The 18,175-nt window shown below is 49.1% G+C and overlaps 1 protein-coding gene across 1 annotated transcript; it reads left to right on the top strand.

Annotated features, from left to right (window-relative positions):
• Positions 1–573: 573 nt before the first annotated feature.
• Positions 574–13,182, top strand: SFTPB (surfactant protein B). Its single transcript, XM_007477769.2, has 11 exons — positions 574–685; positions 2,227–2,360; positions 3,567–3,638; positions 4,057–4,182; positions 5,698–5,841; positions 7,880–7,969; positions 9,438–9,621; positions 9,777–9,937; positions 11,430–11,510; positions 12,154–12,258; positions 12,847–13,182. The coding sequence occupies exons 1-11, from the start codon at positions 619–621 to the stop codon at positions 12,880–12,882; spliced, it is 1,200 nt and encodes a 399-aa protein (XP_007477831.2). The 5' UTR covers positions 574–618; the 3' UTR covers positions 12,883–13,182.
• Positions 13,183–18,175: the final 4,993 nt, after the last annotated feature.

Below are 18,175 nucleotides of genomic sequence, written 5' to 3' on the forward strand. Positions count from 1 at the left end.
GCCACTTATCAAGTCATCTGAGCCTCAGTTTTCTCATCTACAAAATGAGTGGACTGGACTCAGTGACCTTGAAGATCCCTTCCAGCTTGAAATCTACCATCTTCTTCTGCACTCACAACTCAGTTTCCCCTTTTCTTAGTCTCTACCCTAAGAGTGACAACAGAATCTGAGCCATGGGGTTAAAGAAGCAGGTAGAAACTAGGAAACTAGTACAGTGAAAAAAACAGAGGACAGATAGCAAAACTAGTAAATGGGAAGAGTGGGAAGTCTAAGGAGAGGTCTGGGGCATGGGAACCCAAGGAGTCCGTCTCCACTGGAAATTGCCAAAGATCAAAGACCTTGAGGGCTCTTTAAGGGGAAGACAAATATCTGGGATCTTGATCTCATCTCTCTCCATCGAATTTCCTCTTCCTCCTCCCCACTGCTCTAGACCATCCCCCCTCCAAGTGCCTTTTCCCTGGCTCAGCTCCTGATCTCAGCCTCAGCCCACCCACATGGCCCCCCAGGGCTCACTCTAAGCTGCTACCTTTCCCTCCACTCCACCATGGTGCCCACGCCCCCACCAATAAATGCTGCAGCCAGGAATCTTGAGTGACAAACCCTACTGAAGCCCCCGCCATGGCTATAACTCGAAACCTGCCATTGCTGCTGCTGCTGCTGCCACCTCTCTCCAACCTAAGCCCTGGTAAGTCATTTCCCCAACCCCAACCAAGAGAGAAAATGTTTGGGCTCTCCCCTGAAGTGTGATAGAAAGATCATGGCTCTGGAGTCAAAGATCCTAACTCAAGGAGGTCCCCACTTCTGATGCTTAGCACCTGTGTGACCTTGAGTGAAACACAGCTTCACTTTGCCTCAGTTTCCTCATTTGTCTGAGAGGGCCTCTGAGGTCCCTTCCAGCTCTTCATCTATTATTGTCTTTTATCTCCTGCTCTTATGGAGCAAAGACCAGGGTGGAAATCTGAGCTCAGCAAATGTAGAGTAAAAATTGGAAGGGATTGGAAGAGATTCTCTCTCTGAGAACCCTCCAGGGAGACTCAGAAGGAATGAAAAATAAGGCTGGGAGGAAGGGGGAGATGATGTCTGTAGAAATATTCAGAGCAGCAATTGGGTTAAAAAAAATTCACAAGTAAGAGATGAGGAAAGCATGGTTAGAGAGTAGTTCATCTGAAAAAGATCTGGGGAGGTTGGTGAACCACAAGCTCAAGATGAATCAACAGTGTGATACAACAGTCCCTCCCCCCCCCCAAAAAAAATAAAAAAGCTCAGGTGATTCGGGGCTAAATTAAGAGAGCTGCCAAAAATAAAGAGAAGATTGTTGCCCTGTAATACTGTACTTTGGCAAGACCACATCTGGGGCATCAGCTTAGTTAAGGAAGGACATTGATAAACTAGAGAGTATATGAAGACACCTCCAAGGATGGTGAAGGTTCACTACTGGGTTTATAGAGAGAAAGAGGCTAGATTGTCTAATGAGAAATGGATGAAGGAACTGGGGACATTTAGCTTGTGGGGGGAAGAGGTTCAAGGTAGCATAGTGAATAGAGAGCCAGGCTTGGAGTCGAGGGAACCTGGGTTCAAATCTGGCCTCAGACACTTCCTAGCTGTATGACCCTGGGCAAGTCATTTAACCCCTGTTACACAGTCCTTACTACTCCTCTGTCTTAGAATTGATCCTGAGGCAGAAGGTAAGGGTTTAACCAAAAATAGCTGTCTTCCAAGAACTTGAAAGGCTGCCTTATGGAAGAGCGGATAGGCTGGTTTAGGAAGGATACCGATAAGTCGGGTCCTGTCCAAGGGAGGCAAAGAGGCTGTAGAAGGACCTTGTGTTCATGCCCTACAAGAATCAGTCCGGGTGTCCATGATCACAGTCTTCAAGAGTCTGAAGGGCTGCCATGTGGGAGAGCCCAGAGGGAAGAACCAGGAACAATGGACGGAGACTGCAAAGGAGCAGATTTAGGTCTGGCATCAGGAAAATGTTCTAACCGTTAGTAAGATCTAAAGAGGAATTGGCAAGTAGTGAGCTCCCTCCCAGGGGAAGTCTCCAAGCAAGTTGGATGATCACTTGCTGGCGGGAAGGACTTCTTTTCCAGCTACAGGTTGGACTAGACCAGTTTGGGTTAGAGGAGGGGCCCTATGAGACTCCTTCCCACTCTAATTTTGGGGTTCTGGGGAGCTCGGCGATGGGTGCCATGCTCCCCAACTAAGCAGGTTGGTTTGGGTTCTCAGCTGCGGCAGCTCGAATCCCCACGGGACCAGCTTGTACCCAGGACCTCGAGTTCCAGTGTCAGGATATAGAGACAGCTATGCGCTGTGGCGCTCTGGGCCACTGTCTCCAGAAGATCTGGGGACATGCCAGCGCAGTGAGTACCAGTTTCTGGGACACGGGATGGGATTCCCAAGGGAGGGTGGGAGGAATTCGTTCCCAGAGATGGGCCACGGACAGTAGAGAGTCTCCAGAGAATGGGAAGAAGGGAAGAAGGGGAGAAGGGACAGTCCTCCCCCAGGTGCAAGTCCCTGAGTTCACCTTGTGTCTTGTCCATAACTCTCTCTCTCCTCCATACCTATAAAGGTGTTTCTTTGTATCTCGTACATAGCCACACATTTATCTTGTATCTTGTACATCCCTATATATGTACACACCATTCCCCGCCATGATTGGAAGTATCTTGAGGGCAAGGGATATGTATGGGTTTACATTTTTTGTATCCCCAGAACTTAAAGTGGTGACTATCAGATTGTAAGTGATTAAAAAATGCTTATTGAGGGGCAGATAGGTAGCACAGTGGATAGAGCACCAGGCCTGGAGTTAGAGGGACGTGGGTTCAAATCTGGCCTCAGATACTTCCTAACTGTGTGACCCTGGGCAAGTCACTTAACCCCAATTGCCTAACCTTTGCCATTCTTCTGTCTTCAAATCAATACTAAGTCAGAAGATAAGGTGGTGTATGTATGTTTTTTAAGTAACAATAATAGTAATCATTAAAATGCTTGTTGATTCCTTGATTAACGATTGATTGGAACCTTGCTAACAGTTCCGTTCTGTTCTGCAATGTGTTACACACCAAGCCTCAAGTTTAAGCCTTTGGGATAAAGAGATAAAAAGGAAATAATCCCTATCCTTAATGATCCTTTAGGAGTTTTTACCATTTTAGCCTTTCCAAACAATACATCAGTAAATAGTTATTAAGTACCTACTATGTGCCAGGATACCAAGAGGCAACAGAGCTCCTGCCCTCAAGAAGCTTACAGTCTAACTGGGCAACATGTAAATTAATATATTTGAGATCAGCTACAATAGGATAAATAAGTAACAGAGAGAAAGCACTAGAATTGAGGAGACAGGAAAGGCTTCAGAGTAAGAAAAGAGACTTAGTTGGGATGTAAAGGGAGGTAGGGAGGTCAGGAGGCAGAGTGGAGGAAGGAGATTGTTCCAACAGTCAGAGAACATCCCCAGAGCTCAGAGATGGAGGGTGTCTGGTGTTCTCTACATCATCACTGAGATTCTTTGATCCTAAGAAGAATCTTCCTTTTCCTGTCCCCTGTTCTATTCCTTTCCTCCTTCTCAGGATGACCTCTGCCAAGAGTGTGAGGACATCGTGACCATTCTCACCAAGAAGGCTAAAGAGGTCATTTTTAAGGTACTGAAATTCCTCCTATCTTGGGGTTGGGAGCAGATGGTAGAAAGCAACAGGGAAGGCACAGAAAGGGACCAAGACAGGCTATGGGACAGAACAGGGAGGGGTAGAAGGCCACTGGACAGAAGCACAGTGCAAAGAGACTCTGGAGACACCAGGTCTAACACAAAATCACAAAGAGCCTTGAGTTAATGAATTGGGCTCAGTCCCTGAATAGAGTCGATCTTTGATTTGCCTTTCTCTGTATCATGACCTGATGTTTCTCTCTTAAGCCCTCTACCCTCAGGTACCCCCTTGGATTTTCCCATGTCACCTTCTTCCTCCAGCCTCCCTATATCAACCTCCTTTGGGTCTTTCTCCCCCAGGTCTCCTTTGGCCCCTATTTCCCAGGTCTTCTCATAATACTGCATTTTCCCTCTAGAAAACCATTCAGCACTTTCTAGAAGAGGAATGCTCCAAATTTCCACTGAAGATCATGTTCTCAAACTGCCAGCTCGTAATGGAAGAGTACTTGTCCAACCTCCTCCAGCACTACCAGGGACAACTTGTGAGTTATACTTCTCTCTCCCCCCCCCCCCCCCCCCCCCGCCTTCTCTCTGTAGCATTCCAAGCATATTCACATCTAAGCAATATAATTGATGTATGGATATTGCGTCTTCAGACACAAGGTTATACTCTGATATCTGTGGGCGGACTCTTGACCTAGCCATGCTGCCTTTGTTCAAGGCAAACTCATTAACATTTGGTGCTGAGTCAAATTCCTTTGTAAAAGCTTGGGTTGAAGTCAACGCACCCAAAGGTGTCACCATTACCATCCCATCCAATCTGAATTATCTATGCTTGTTACGTGGTCATTGAGCACCTCCCAAGCCACACTGAAGTAAATTTGGGAGGCGTCCCGTGATTTTCTCTCTTGGACTTTGCATTCTCACTCTTGATACTCTTATCCTATTTTCTCTCATTTCCAGGTGTTCCATTAGCTCTCACATTTTCCTTTAATTTTCTTACCAAGGAGAATGGCATAGGGGTTCACGCCTTCCCTATCAAAATTACTGACTTGTCTGTGTCCCTCATTCTTCACCCATTTTCTCAGACTCCTTGCTCCTTCTCGAGCCCCAACCCACAAAGGAAAATTCTTTTTATAGTAGCCGCTGGCCGGCCTGTTATACTCAACCTCTCCCTCTCTCCTTCCCTCCCTCTCTCTCTCTCTCTCCCTCTCCTTCTCTCTCTTCCTCCCCCTCTCTCCTTCCTATTCTCTCTCTCTCTCTATGTCCCCACTCTGTCTCTCTCTCTCCTTCCTTCCCTCTTTCTCTTCCTCCACACACACACACACACATATCCCTGGTTCTCACCCAAGACATGTACCCGGTACACATACCCATTGCCACCCCTCCCAAAGTCCCACATACATGGCATGCACTGGACAGACACCCATTGGGACTCAGATATATGCCCAGAAGGCATTCACCCTGCATACACACAGGGACCTAGCCCACATTTACACAGAGCACTTGCCCTCCACACACACCCAGAGTACCCACTCCACATGTTTACATACAGAATTCTTGCTCCACTGTCAAAGAGCACCCACCTTCTAATACTCCACATGCATGCACTGAGTACTCCCCAGACTCACACGTACCCACATACAGAATATTCACTTTACTGGCGCCCTACATAGGGCTACTGATGCCATACACTCACAAACTCTTACCTCACAGACACATCCAAATACACAAACTCCTGGATCTGTCCATGGACCATCTAGTTTGTAATTATCCTGTTGTTTTCAGTCATGTTCAATTCCTCATGACCCCTTTGGGGGTTTTCTTGACAACGATACTAGGATGGTGGGCCATTTCCCTCTCCAGACCTCCTATCCATGCCCCTCATTCCCCTTGAGCTCCACACATCGTCTCTGCTCCCAGGGAGGGCCAATCACTCTACATGGGCCTGTAGAACTTCCATACATACGGTTATGGATTTCTCTTCATCCAGTGGGGATGTCCCCACTTCCCTGTTGTCATCACCTCCTTTAATGTCTCTTGTTGTTTCCCAATAGCCAAACAAGATATGTGGAAGCCTGGGCCTGTGTGAAAACAAGGTCCCGCTCTCAGCATGGGAACCAGGATCTCAGGATCTCTCAAAAAAGCTGGTCCCAGCATTTCTGGAGGACTTCCCAGGGAGTTCCAGGGCTCACACCCGGGTGAGTTACCTCCCTTTAAGGACGCCATTGACTACTGGCCCAGGCGGAGAACTCTTCCTCAGAGAACAAAGCAGGAAACTGACCCAGAGAGAGAGAAGGGTATGATTCTGGTAATGGTAGAGGGAGCCAGGTCACCAAATGTGAAGCTGGATGGGTTTTCCCATCAAATGTTCCTTGAATGAATCATAGCATCCTGACCTTCTGTCTTAGAATCGATTCTAAGGCAGAAGAGTGATAAGGGCTAGGAAGTTGGGGTTAAATGACTCACCCAAGGTCATATGGCTAGGAAGTATCTGAGGTCAAATTTGAACCCAGGACCTCCTATCTCTAGGCCTGGCTCTCAGTCCACTGAGCTACCTAGTTGCCTCATGTGGAGGGCTTTAAATGTCTAACAGAGCACAGTGCTTTGTATATAGTAAGCATTTAATAAATGCTTGTTGAAGTGAAATGTTTTTGGACACTAATCACTTTTCAGTCGTATCTAACTCTTCATGACCCCATTTGGGGTTTTCTTTTCTTTTTTTTTCCTTAATTAAACCCTCACCTTCCATCTTGGAGTCAATACTGTGTATTGGTTCCAAGGCAGAACACTGGTAAGGGCTAGGCAATGGGGGTCAAGTGACCTGCCCAGGGTCACACAGCTGGGAAGTGTCTGAGGTTAGATTGGAACCCAGGGCCTCCCATCTCTAGGTCTGGCTCTCAATCCACTGAGCTACCCAGCTGTCCACCCCTCCCTCCATCTGGGGTTTTCTTGGCAAAAAAAAATTGGAAGGGTTTGCCATTTCCTTCTCTAGCTCATTAGACAGATGAGGAAACTGTAGTAAAACAGGGTTAAGTGATTTGTTCAGGTCACTTAGCTAGCAAGTGCCTGAGGCCAGATTTGAACTCACCAAGATGAGTATCACTGACTATCCCTCCAGAAAAGCTATCCACTGTTCCACCCAGCTGGGCCATGTATTTTTTTTTTTAAACCCTTACCTACTTTGTATTGGCTCCAAGGCAGAAGAGCAGTAAGGGCTAGGCAATGGGGGTTAAGTGACTTGCCCAGGGTCACACAGCTGGGAAGTGTCTGAGGTCACATTTGAACCTAGGACCTCCTGTTTCTAGGCCTGGCTCTCAATCCACTGAGCTGCCCCCTTGGGGCATGTATTTTTGAATAGCATGGAGGGCTCTTGGGCTGTGGAGTTTAGCCAGAGCTCTGTCCAAGGTTCTGGCCCTCTACTGGGGCCCACCAGGGAGGGAGAGTGAGCCACAGGGTCCTGGACCATGGATACTGTGGTAGACCATCAGAGAAGAACCATGAGGTAGCAGGAGAAGGGCTCCAGAGTTGGCTGGGAGCCCCAGAGAAGTCAGGGAGCAGGTGGCCAGGAAGGGAAGGATTACAGAGTCTCAGAACTGGAAGGGACCTCAAAAGCCATCTAACCCAACTCATAACTGAAAAAGACTCTTTTCTACACCCAACCTCTGCTTGAAGATCGCCAGCAACAGGGAACTCACTCCCTGCTGAGGCAGTTGGCTTCTAGACAACTCTCATGGATGGGAGGTTGTCCTGACACAAAACCCAATTCTGCCTCTTTTTAACCTCCTCCCAGTATTCCTGGTTCTCCTCTCTAGGTTCTCCTCTCCTCTCTAGGATTCCTGAGATCCTGAGATCTAGGGTTCAACTGTGCAAGTCTGATTCCTCTTTCAACACTTAGCACAGTGGTTGGCATACAAATGGTGATTACTAAATGTTTATTGATTGATCGATTTCACAGCCCTTCAAACTCTTGAATATGGACAATTCCTAGAGGCTAGAATTGATGGTCTCTCCTTTGGGAGATATTGGAAATAGAAAAAGGCAGAAGACAGACTCAGGGCCATTTGGTGGGACCAAGAGAGATGAAGAATAAAAAGGCTGGAGAAATGGGAAGAAGAGAGTACAGGAAGAGGGAAAGGCAGGCTAGAATAGAATCCTTGAGCAGTTTCTGGAAGAGAAGGGAAGGCAGGGAGCTAAAGACAGGCCTCTCCAATGGACTGTCTTCTTTTCCTCTAATAGGACCTCATGGAGCAGAAGTTTCCCATTCCACTTCCCTTCTGTTGGCTCTGTCGAACCTTAATCAAGAAAATTCAAGCTGTCATCCCCAGGGTGAGTCCAGGGCTGTCCCTTTTCACCGAGGCCGACTCCTTTTCCTGATTTTGATGGCTTTACCCCTTCCAGATCTTCCCTGGGTCCCCAATTGGCCTAGCCTAGGCTGATGGACGTTGGCTCAAAAGTATCTCGGTTCCTGGACCCATCTCCACCTCCATGACCCCAGGAGGCTCAGTTCAGATAGGAATGGGCCTTGGATGGGGAGGGACCTTCGCCTGCCCCTTCTCATGGATCACATGTGCTCATACCCTTTGCTAATGGGCAGATTGGGTTGTACATGTCCTTAGTATGGGACCAGAATACCCATGGCCAACTAGAAAGGCCCAGGTCCAGGTCTATTCCACCCCTCGGCTCCACAGGAGAGTTTCTGATACAGGTATCCCTTCCACATTACAGGGGTGAGGGGTGCAGAACCCCCGCAATCTGGAAATCCACATAAACATTTTTGGCCCTCCCTGCACACCAGAAAAGTGTACGTTTGTGGCATTCAACATAAAATCTATTGATACTGTAGAACACTGTATGTATATTTTACGCATTTCTGAGTTTCTACATTTTGTTTGGTGTCATCTACTGGCCTTTGCATGTCATCTGTGGCTTCCCCAAACTCCAAAATTCCTATTTAATTTCCTATGTCAACCCCCAATATATTGGAATGGCAATGGGAAAGTCACAGTGTGGAAGGGATACCCGTATACACTTGGTCACTTCTAGAGCTCTCTGAAAGCCTAGGATCGCTGGGTATGCCCAGAAAGAACACGAATGACTTCTGGAACTCTAGAGAGGACCTGGCCTGAATGCCTCCTGCTACCCTGGATTTCCCTCCACAGCATTTGAGTTCTGGAGATGAAATGGGAGAGAATCGGGGAGAAAGATCAGGGAATGCCTCCTTTCCTCTGTTGGAAGAGGATACCTGGTTCCATTTGAGTCACCTAGAGCTCCTAAAGACCATTCTATCAAGTTTGGTCTTCAGACACTTCTTAGCTTTGTGACCCTGGACAAGTCACTTAACCCCTCCATTGTCCAGCCCTTACAACTCTTCTGCCTGGGAGCCATAGACAGTATGAGTCTAAGATGGAAGGTGAGGATTTAAAAAATGAGCCCTACCTCTCTAAAGGGTCTGGGGGCTGCTCTCCAGAGAGGGAACCCCAAGGAATTCCCTATGTCTCCCTTCCTTCCTCCCCTGCTCCTGAGTCTCTGAGAGCCTCCCCTGTGGCCCCATCTCTCGCCCCATTTAGGGCATAATGGAAGGTTAGCTCTTGGAGGGCAGGCTGGTCTTTGGATGGCTGAAGCAGGGATCTAGGTTGGTGCTGGGCAGCTGCCAAATCTCTCCAGGAAGGGCCAGAAGTTTGTAAGATAATCTGGAGGCACTGGAACACTTCCAAGGGGTTCGGGCACGCTTCCTGCCCTCCCCACATCCTCCTGTCCTCAGAGCCTTCTCTCTACCCATCATCTTCTCCTCTAGTCTGTGTTGGCGATGGCAGTTGCTCAAGTGTGCCACATCGTGCCCCTGGTGGCGGGTGGCATCTGCCAGTGCCTGGCTGAGCGCTACACCGTCATCCTGCTGGACGCTGTGATGGGCCGTGTGTTGCCCCAGCTGGTCTGTGGCCTTGTCCTTCGATGTTCCGCTGATGAGAGCTACAACTTGGGTGAGCCACAGTGGCAAGGCGCTTTTTCTTTGTGGGTTTTGGGGGGTCTCCTTTCTTCCTGCGTCCGTTTGTCCCTCTCCCTCTCCTGGACGTCCCCTCTGGCTTTGGCCTCTCTCCTTCTGTCTGCCTCATGTCTGCAGACCCCATTATTTCAGGGCTGCTCCCAGACCAGTGGACACCCTCAGACCCAGACTGCCGCCTCTGTGTCTCGGTGACCAGCCGGGCATCATGGGAGCTCCCTGGGAACAGCACAGAGAGAGACATCGAGAGGACCCTGATCAACGTCTGTAACGACCCCAAGCTGGACTGGCAGGAGGTGAGGGGCTGGGCTCCCCGGGATTCCATTCTAATTCCCCCTCTTCCAGGAGCACCCATGGATCCACTCCTTTTACAGCTGCAAAACACTAGCCATGGAGGCTCTCATTGGGACCCCAGTGCCACTCTCTCCCCTCTCTCTGAAAGAATCAGAACCTCGGAGCTAAAAGTGGCATCCATGACCCCCTAGTTTGGCCAAGTCCCTTGAAAACGCAGTTGAGGGGCGAGCTGGATGGAGAGCCAGGCTTAGAGCTGGGAGGCCCTGGATACAAATGTAGCCTCAGGCACTTCTCAGCTGTGTGACCCTGGGCAAGTCACTTCACCCCCATAGCCAGCCCTTACCGATCTTCTGCCTTGGAACCAGTATAGAATATTGATTCTAAGACGGAAGGAAAGAGTCTAAAAGAAAACAAAAAGCACTGGACAAGGGCGGGGCAGTCCCCCATCCAGCAAAGGCTTTGTAAAACCGAAAAGAAGTGAGGGGGGGGGATTCTCAGCTTAGGCTGGAAGGGGCTTTGGCAGTCGCAGAATCCTTCCGGGTCCTTTTACAGATGAGGAAACTAAGGCAGAAGAAATGCCTCGATTTGCCCAGGATCACCCTGACCTGGGTGGGGGCGGAGGTGGGAGATCCAGAGGGAAATAGAGGCGACATAAAAGCGTATCCATTAAAATAGATGTTTATAAAAATATCTGAGCTCTTCTCCCTTTGGCCTTATCATCTCGGAGAGAGAAGATTCATAAAATGTGTGACACTTACTAGCTGCATCACTCTGGGCAGGTCCCTAACTTGGATGCCTCAGTTTCCTTATCTGTAAAATGGGGAGAGTACTAGCCGCTAGCTGGGGGGTGGGGTGGAGCAGAAGAGTGATGTTCACAGCTTGGCTTTAGTGTCCTTCGAGGGAGGGCTTTACAGAGGAGAAAGTGCTGAATCAGTGCCGCAGGGCAGCCTCTCATTACCCACAAAGTACCCCTTGAGAAGAGGCCGTACCCGAGCCCGAACATCTCAAGGGTTTGCCCCAGAAACCTCGGCCCAGATCACGACCTCCGGCTCGTGTCAACGGGTCCAGCCTCGCCCAGGGACCATGAGCGGAACACAGAAGCGCCTCCTTTCTCGTTGGGTCTTCCTGAGCCCCACCACAGCCCCCACCTCCTGGGGTGGCGCTCAGGGAAAAGGCGACCCCGCTGGGAAGGCTAGCTGGAGTGCGAGGGCCAAAAGGACGATGGGAACGTCTGGCTGCGCCGGGTATAAAATGGAAATTGGGGCTGGGGGAGGCCGGCCTGCCTCTGGGGTCCCCTCCAGGCTCCACAGCCCCAGAGCCACCTGCCGTGCCCGGCACACGAGGGGTAGCTCAGTGACTTGAGGGCCCGACGGATACGGCCTGGAGAGACGCAGCAGCCATTCTGGGGAGGGATACCCCGGCGGGCTAATGACGAGAGCCCCGTCTCCCCAGCCCCGGGCTGCCTTTCTATCTGCGTGTGCTCTGTCCTTTCAGTGCCAAGGCTTAATGGAGCGATACTACTCGTCCCTGCGGTCCTTGCTGCCCCGCGGCCGAGACCCCCACGCCGTCTGCCAGGTACGCCCGCCCCGGGGCCCGCTGTCTCCTCGCTCCTTCCCAGCCCCCCCCCCCAGGCATTAGTAGTTGCTTATTTCCTACGGGCAGCCCTCCAGAGTAGCAGCAGACGGCTCTTCCCCTGAAGTCTGAGCCCACAAGGGCCATTCATTAATAAGAAAATGCAGGATCCGCTACTCTGCGATTAACTGTGGCCCCTGACCGGCGCTGGCCTGAAGACCTGCCCCCGGCGCGGAGGAGTCTGGGAGGGCCGGCCACAGAGTCGCGGATTGGGCCCAAATCGGCCGGGAAGGCCCTGCCCTTCCATGGGGCCGCCGTCATCCCCGGGTCGTGCCTGCTCGTGCAGGACGCGAACTAAGCATGTGCGCCGCGGCAGTGCCCTCGGCCTCGCCACCTCGTCCGCCGCCGGGAAGTCGGGATCCCGCGAGGATCCCGGGCAGCCTCGGAGGGGCCGACGTCCCCTCGGTCTGGTGGTTGGAGCTGGATGTCAGGACGGGCTTGGGGTTTCGGGGATGCCCAGCCAGCAGCCTGGAGGATGAAGGGCGGCTCCGCTCCTCCTTCGCCCCAGAGCTAGGGGAGGAGGGAGAGTAACAAGGGCTCTCGCTCCCGCTTTGCCCCCTCCCTGGACCCGATTCTCCTTGGACAGGCTCTGGGGATGTGTGAAGCGGAGCTCAGTCAGCAGAGGATGCCAGCCTGTGCCCAGGGCCCGAGCTTCTGGTGCTCCAGCCTCGAGGCTGCCAAGCAATGCCACGTGAGTGCCCCCGCCCGCTACGCGATGGAGAAGGGGGGGGGGGGGGGCGGGAGGGAGCCGGCCCAACCCAAACCCAAGAGGACCCCATCAGGTGAACCCTGGCCCTGCCCAGCCAGCCTGAGCAGAACTCCGGAGCACGAGTGCTCAACCCCGATGAGCATCTCACTGGAGGCTCTTGTGGTAGAAGGACAATATCCGTAGAGGGAAGAGGGAAGGGGGAAGGGGATGGACTCGGAGACAAGAAATCTGAGTTCAAATCCTGACCCTGGTTTTTGCTCCCTACGTGACTCCAAGATAAGTCGCTAACCCTCTCGGGGCCTCCGTTTCCCCATCTGTAAAAGGATGGGGCTGGACCAGACTCTCATGATTCCACGGTCCTCCCAAGGTCGTGCTTTCTGCTTGTTCCCCCAACAACAGAGACTTGGGACTAAAAAACGTCTCTGTGTCCCCCACCCCACCCCTCCGCGAGATCCCTTGTCTATTAGCCTCGCGCCGAGCCCCGCATCTTCTCCAATCAGTGGCCATTCAGCGGCGGTCCCCAGAGAAGACCCACGACTGCGGGCCCAGGATGTCTTTCCTTGTTTCCAGGCTGCCCTGTACTGCTGGATCCACGGGCACGACTGATGCTCCCCGAAGAGGGCTCCAGAGCGGCAGTTTCCAGGAAAGAGGCGCCCCAGAGCCCTGAGCTGGCCAGTCCCCGGAGCCCGATTCCAGCTGTACTCAGAGGCTCTTTCTCAGGACCCTGCGGGATTCCGATGGCTTCATCCACTGGTCTTTCCTTTGATCTTGCAGCTGCCTCCCCCTTGTGGCAGAGAGATGCCCATCCTGCCTTCTCCTTGACCTGCTTCCCATCCCCATCCTTCAAGTAGTCCACTCCAATGTAATAAACTGAAAAACCAAAGAAATAAAATTTTGGATTCCAAACCCAAGTGCTTTGAAGTTCATTTTACTCGTTGATCACTAGAGTGGTCATTAGGGAGGAAGTGGAGTCCCTTGAGGGGCAGCAGGGTGGCTCCGTGGATGGAGAACCAAGCCTAGAGACGGGAGGTCCCAGGTTCAAATCTGTCCCCAGACACTTCCTAGCTGTATGACCCTGGACAAGTCACTGAACCCCCACTGTCTAGCTCTCGCTGTTCTGCCTTGGAACCAACATACAGTATTGCTTCAAAGATGGGAGGTAATCATGATAAAAAAATAAAATGTAGTGCGGTCCAGAGGGAGGGCAATCAGGCCTTCAACCCCCAAGAAGGAGTTGGACCTGGAAAAGCCATCATGGAAAATGGGGCTGTGGGGGTAGGAGCTGAGGTCCAAGTGGAGGAGGGAAAGATGACCCCCATCTCTCAGAATGATGGGACCCTGGGGGAAAGGCTTGTTCACCCCAAGCTACTTATTCTACATCTGCCCAGGTATCTAAGAAAGGGTGGTATAATGGTGGGCTCAGGGCCAGGAAAGAACTGAGTTCAAGTCCTGCCTCTAACACCACTTATCACTTGACCTCTCTGGACCTCAGTTTACTTATCTATATCTATATATATCTATATCTACTTATCTATAAAATAAAAAAAATAAAATGGAATTGCTCATATCTAACCAACTGACAAATCTCATTTCTCCACCCATTCTCTCCATTCACAAAGTCAAGGACCCAGTTGCCAAAGGGATTTCCCATAAGTATAGATCTTACTGTGCTATTTCCCTACCCAATAAACTTCAGTGGCTTCCTATTAACTAGAGGATCAAATAGGATTTCACTGTTACCTCATACTTTTTCAATTTGTATTTTTAGGTTATATTTATTTGTGTTTGTGACCCTCTTTGTGGTTTTTTCCTGGCAAAGATCTGAGTGGTTTATCATTTCCTTCTCCAGCTCATTTGACAGATGGAGAAACTGAGGTAAACAGTTAAGTGACTTGCCCAGGGTCACACAGCTAGGAAGGATCTGACGCCGGATTTGATTTGAGCTCAGGAAGAGGAATCTTTCTGATTTCAAGTCCAATGCTCTACACATATAATACGTTTAATAATATAACAGGAAGTTTTAAGAATGTCTATAATTCTTGTAGCATGCTTCACACATGGACCTCTCAATGGCCGACTGAATAGAATTTTGGTTCTGAAGTCAGGAAGACTCATCTTCCCAAATTCAAATCTGGCCTCAAACACATGCTTAACCCTGTTTGTCTCAGTTTCCTCATCTGTCAAATGAGCTGGAGAAGGCAATGACAAACCACTCCAGGATCTCTGCCAAAAAAAAAAAAACCCAATGGGGTCACGAAGAGTGGGACAGGATTGAAATGACTGAATCACAACAAAAGCACATGCATGATTGATAAATGAGTAAATATGAAAAAGAAAAGGAGGGGCTTTGATTCAATGCCCGCTAAAGTCTCTCCTCTGTCTAAAGCTGAGAGAATATATCGGTGGATAATAGAGAGGCTGGGGCCCCTGCCAGTTTAGACAAGATGGTGGTCAATGAAGGATGTACTCAAGATTTAAGATGTGATGCCAATAGTCAACAATCCCCAGGAAATGGGAGCTGCGGTGTGACACTCTTCTCCAAAGAGATAAGGACTTATCAGTCCTACACCATCCAGGGGGCAAAGGAAATGGACCATCACTCAGACCAATGGACGCCTCCATTGTCTAAAGGATATAAACAAACAATGTGGAGCTCACACCTTTCCAGTTTGGGAGTGTAGCCAAGCTAAAGAAGGGCCTGAAGAAGCTGGAGAGCATCCTGAGAAAGTGGTCAGGAAGAGGAAGGGCAATGGTCAGGTCATGCTCTGAGATCTGTTCAAGTGGCTGAGCTGGGGAAGGGGGGGAAGGGAATGGATTTGATACCTTCACAGGTCATTGATTGGCTATCATATGGTCACTTGGAAGAGGGGCTCCAGAAATCAGAAAGTGGGGGAGTTTGCAGAGATGAAGATCTAGCCTTCTTCTAGGGGTGCTTCCTAACAATGAGAGCTTCCTGAAGTGGAGAGAGCTGCCGAGGGGATCCCAAATAATGGTTTCCATCTCCCACCCTGAAGGTCTTTTTTTTTTAATTAAATTTTTATTATTGTTGTTTTTTAATTCAATTCAGTCCTCCCTCCCTTTTCCACACCACGGAAGGCATCATCTGGCTTCTGTCTTTAGTTTCCACTTTTCAGTTCATTCTCTGGAGGAGACATTCACAAGCCATTGTTGAAATATTAAATCTGGAGCCGTATACAAGGTTCCTTTGGTTCTATTCATTTCACTCATTATCTCATGTAGTTCTTTCCATGTTTTAAAAAAATTAGCCCACTGGAGTGAAATCGGCAGAAGCAGAACCTTGTACACAGTAAGGGCAACGCTGTGGGACGATCAGCTGTGCCGACTTCACTACTCCGTCCCATACAAGGCTTCAGGACAATTTGGAAGAATCCAGATGGAAGAATTGTTATTCGGGTTTATGGTTGGGGGTTTCACTTATAAGAATGACCGATATGGAAATGCTTTGCATGATAATACATGCATGATACAGAAAAACCCATATATATGAGCCATTAGAAAAAATCAAAAATAAAAATAAAATGGGGAGGTTGCAAGCTGTCAGTGGAGAGACCTGGAGTCAGGAAGATGTGGATTTGTTTAATTCCTTCCCACTTTCTTTTCTCATTTTCTTATTTTTTAAATATTTTACTTTCCCCCCCAATTACATGTAAAGATGCTTAACATTTGTTTGATCACTTGTCAGCCTTTTGGCTAAGATCAAGTATAGAAACAAGTTTTGCTTTTAAATTTTAATTAAATTTAAATTTGAGTCCCCCATTCTCTCCCTCCCCTCTCCTTGGAAGGATAAGCCATCTGATATGGATTTTACATGCTGCCTGAGACACTGTTCAACCTCCTGTAGCCTGTCTCCATCTGTAAAATGGAGATAATAGAGCTTTCTCACAGGAAGTTCCGTCATCATCATAAGAGTTTTCTTATCTATAAATGGAAATAATAGCACCTATCTCCCAAAATTGTTGAGGATAAATGGGATAGCACATGGAAAGAGTTTTGCAGACACTTCCTAGCGGTGTGACCCTGGGCAAGTCACTTCATTCACCCTTTCTTCATCTGTCAAATGCCCTGGAAAAGGACATGGCCAAACCCTCCAGTCTCTCTGCTAAGACACCCTGTCCCCACCCCACCCGAGTCACTCAGAGCCGGACATTACTGATGTGGCTGGATGACAAGGACAACAGAGTGCTGCATAAATATCAGCTGTTCTTGTCTGGAAAAGCCAAAGAGCCCCAAAACTGGAAAGTCGTCCAATGGCAGAAACAGTGCGTGTTCATTTGGGGTCTTCCCAGGCTGAGCAGACAAGCTGGACCCCGAGAGATGCCCCCACCCCAAAAAAGGTGCGTTCCTGGGGCATGTGCTCTTTTTAAAAGTCTAAACAATCAACATGACAATTCATCAAGCCCTAACTTGTAAAATCTATTTTTCAAGGCAGAAATACACTGAAAATTTAACAATCACCCAATTTCTTTATTATCCTGCTTAGCCCTGTGCCATCTGGAGGCTTAATAAGCTTAGTGTCTGGAGAGAGCTGGGTGGCTCAGTGAATGGAGACGGGAGGTCCTGGGATCAAATCCACCTCAGACACTTTCTAGGTGTGCGACAGTGGGCAAGTCACCTAATGCCCTTTGCCTAGCCCTTACTGTTCTTCTGACTTGGAAGTAAGACCTCTATCAGCCTCAGTTTTCTCATCTGTAAAATGGAGATCATAGTACCTACCTTACATACATCACACATGTTGCGTTTCCTTTACAAACCTTAGAACCCCGTAGAAATGCCAACTGTTATCATTATGGTTATTCATTTTCTTTTTTGTCTGATTATTTTTTATTTTTTCTCCTAGGAAACAAATTTTTATAACACTTCTAAAAATGTTGAGTTTCAAATTATCTCCTTCCTTTCTTCCCCTCCTAATTCTTGAGAAGGTAAACAATGTGATACAGATTATACATGTGTGGTCATGCGAAACCTTCCTACATTATGGCTACCATTTTTCAAGAAAGCCTCAGATTTGTCAGGACTTCTCTGTGGCCGTTAGAACCCCTTCAGGCTCAAGTCTGGTGCCTCCTTCTATGGGAAGCCCTTCCTGCTCCCCTTAATTATCACACATGTTTTCTCTCTCTCCTTAATGATGATGTATCCAGTCATTTGTTTCCATGTTGGCATCCCCCCACCAGAAGAGAAGTTCCTCAAGGCGGAGACTGCTGTCTTTGCATCCCCTGTGCCAGCATCCTGGAAACCTTGGAACAATTGGGATTGAGAGGCTAAACCTGCAGCTACCAGCCCCACTTTCAGCCAGAAGTCAGAAGGGCTGGACTAAAGATGGAGAGAATAATTCTGGCACGGGGTGGGAGGAAGCGCCTTCCTAACCCTTTCCCATTTGCCGTGGTCAACTCAAACCCACCAGACTGGCCTCTTTTGAATTACTCTCCTCCACCCTGGCTCACTGACTGTTCCCAGGACGAGAAAACAAGTGTGGACTTCAGCTTCCCTCCTTAGTTCTGCCCCTTGCAGGAGGCCCAACTGAAAGTAGTTCCTATTCCTCTCTTGATTTTGTATTTACTTGGGTACGTTCTGTCCACAGCCACCACCTCAACAGGTAGAATTAAGCTCTTTAGGGGGGTCCGTGGTCGGTCCTTAATAAATCTCTTGGAATGTGGAAGTGAAATGGTCACTCTGGACAACCCCATTTTCACCCTGACTATTTTAAGGGCTCTTTTCTCTGGCAAGTCAGGCACAGCTTGGAGAAACCTGCCTCAAACCACTCTAGCAGAAACCGCATTTGTCTGGTATCTCCTAAAGGCCCGGGTATCCTCGAACACAGCTGGACAGATTGCCATCTACCCAGAACCTCGGAATTGGTATTGGAAGGGATTTCCTTCCT

Source organism: Monodelphis domestica, chromosome 1, assembly GCF_027887165.1.
Source record: "Monodelphis domestica isolate mMonDom1 chromosome 1, mMonDom1.pri, whole genome shotgun sequence".
NCBI lineage: Eukaryota > Metazoa > Chordata > Mammalia > Didelphimorphia > Didelphidae > Monodelphis > Monodelphis domestica.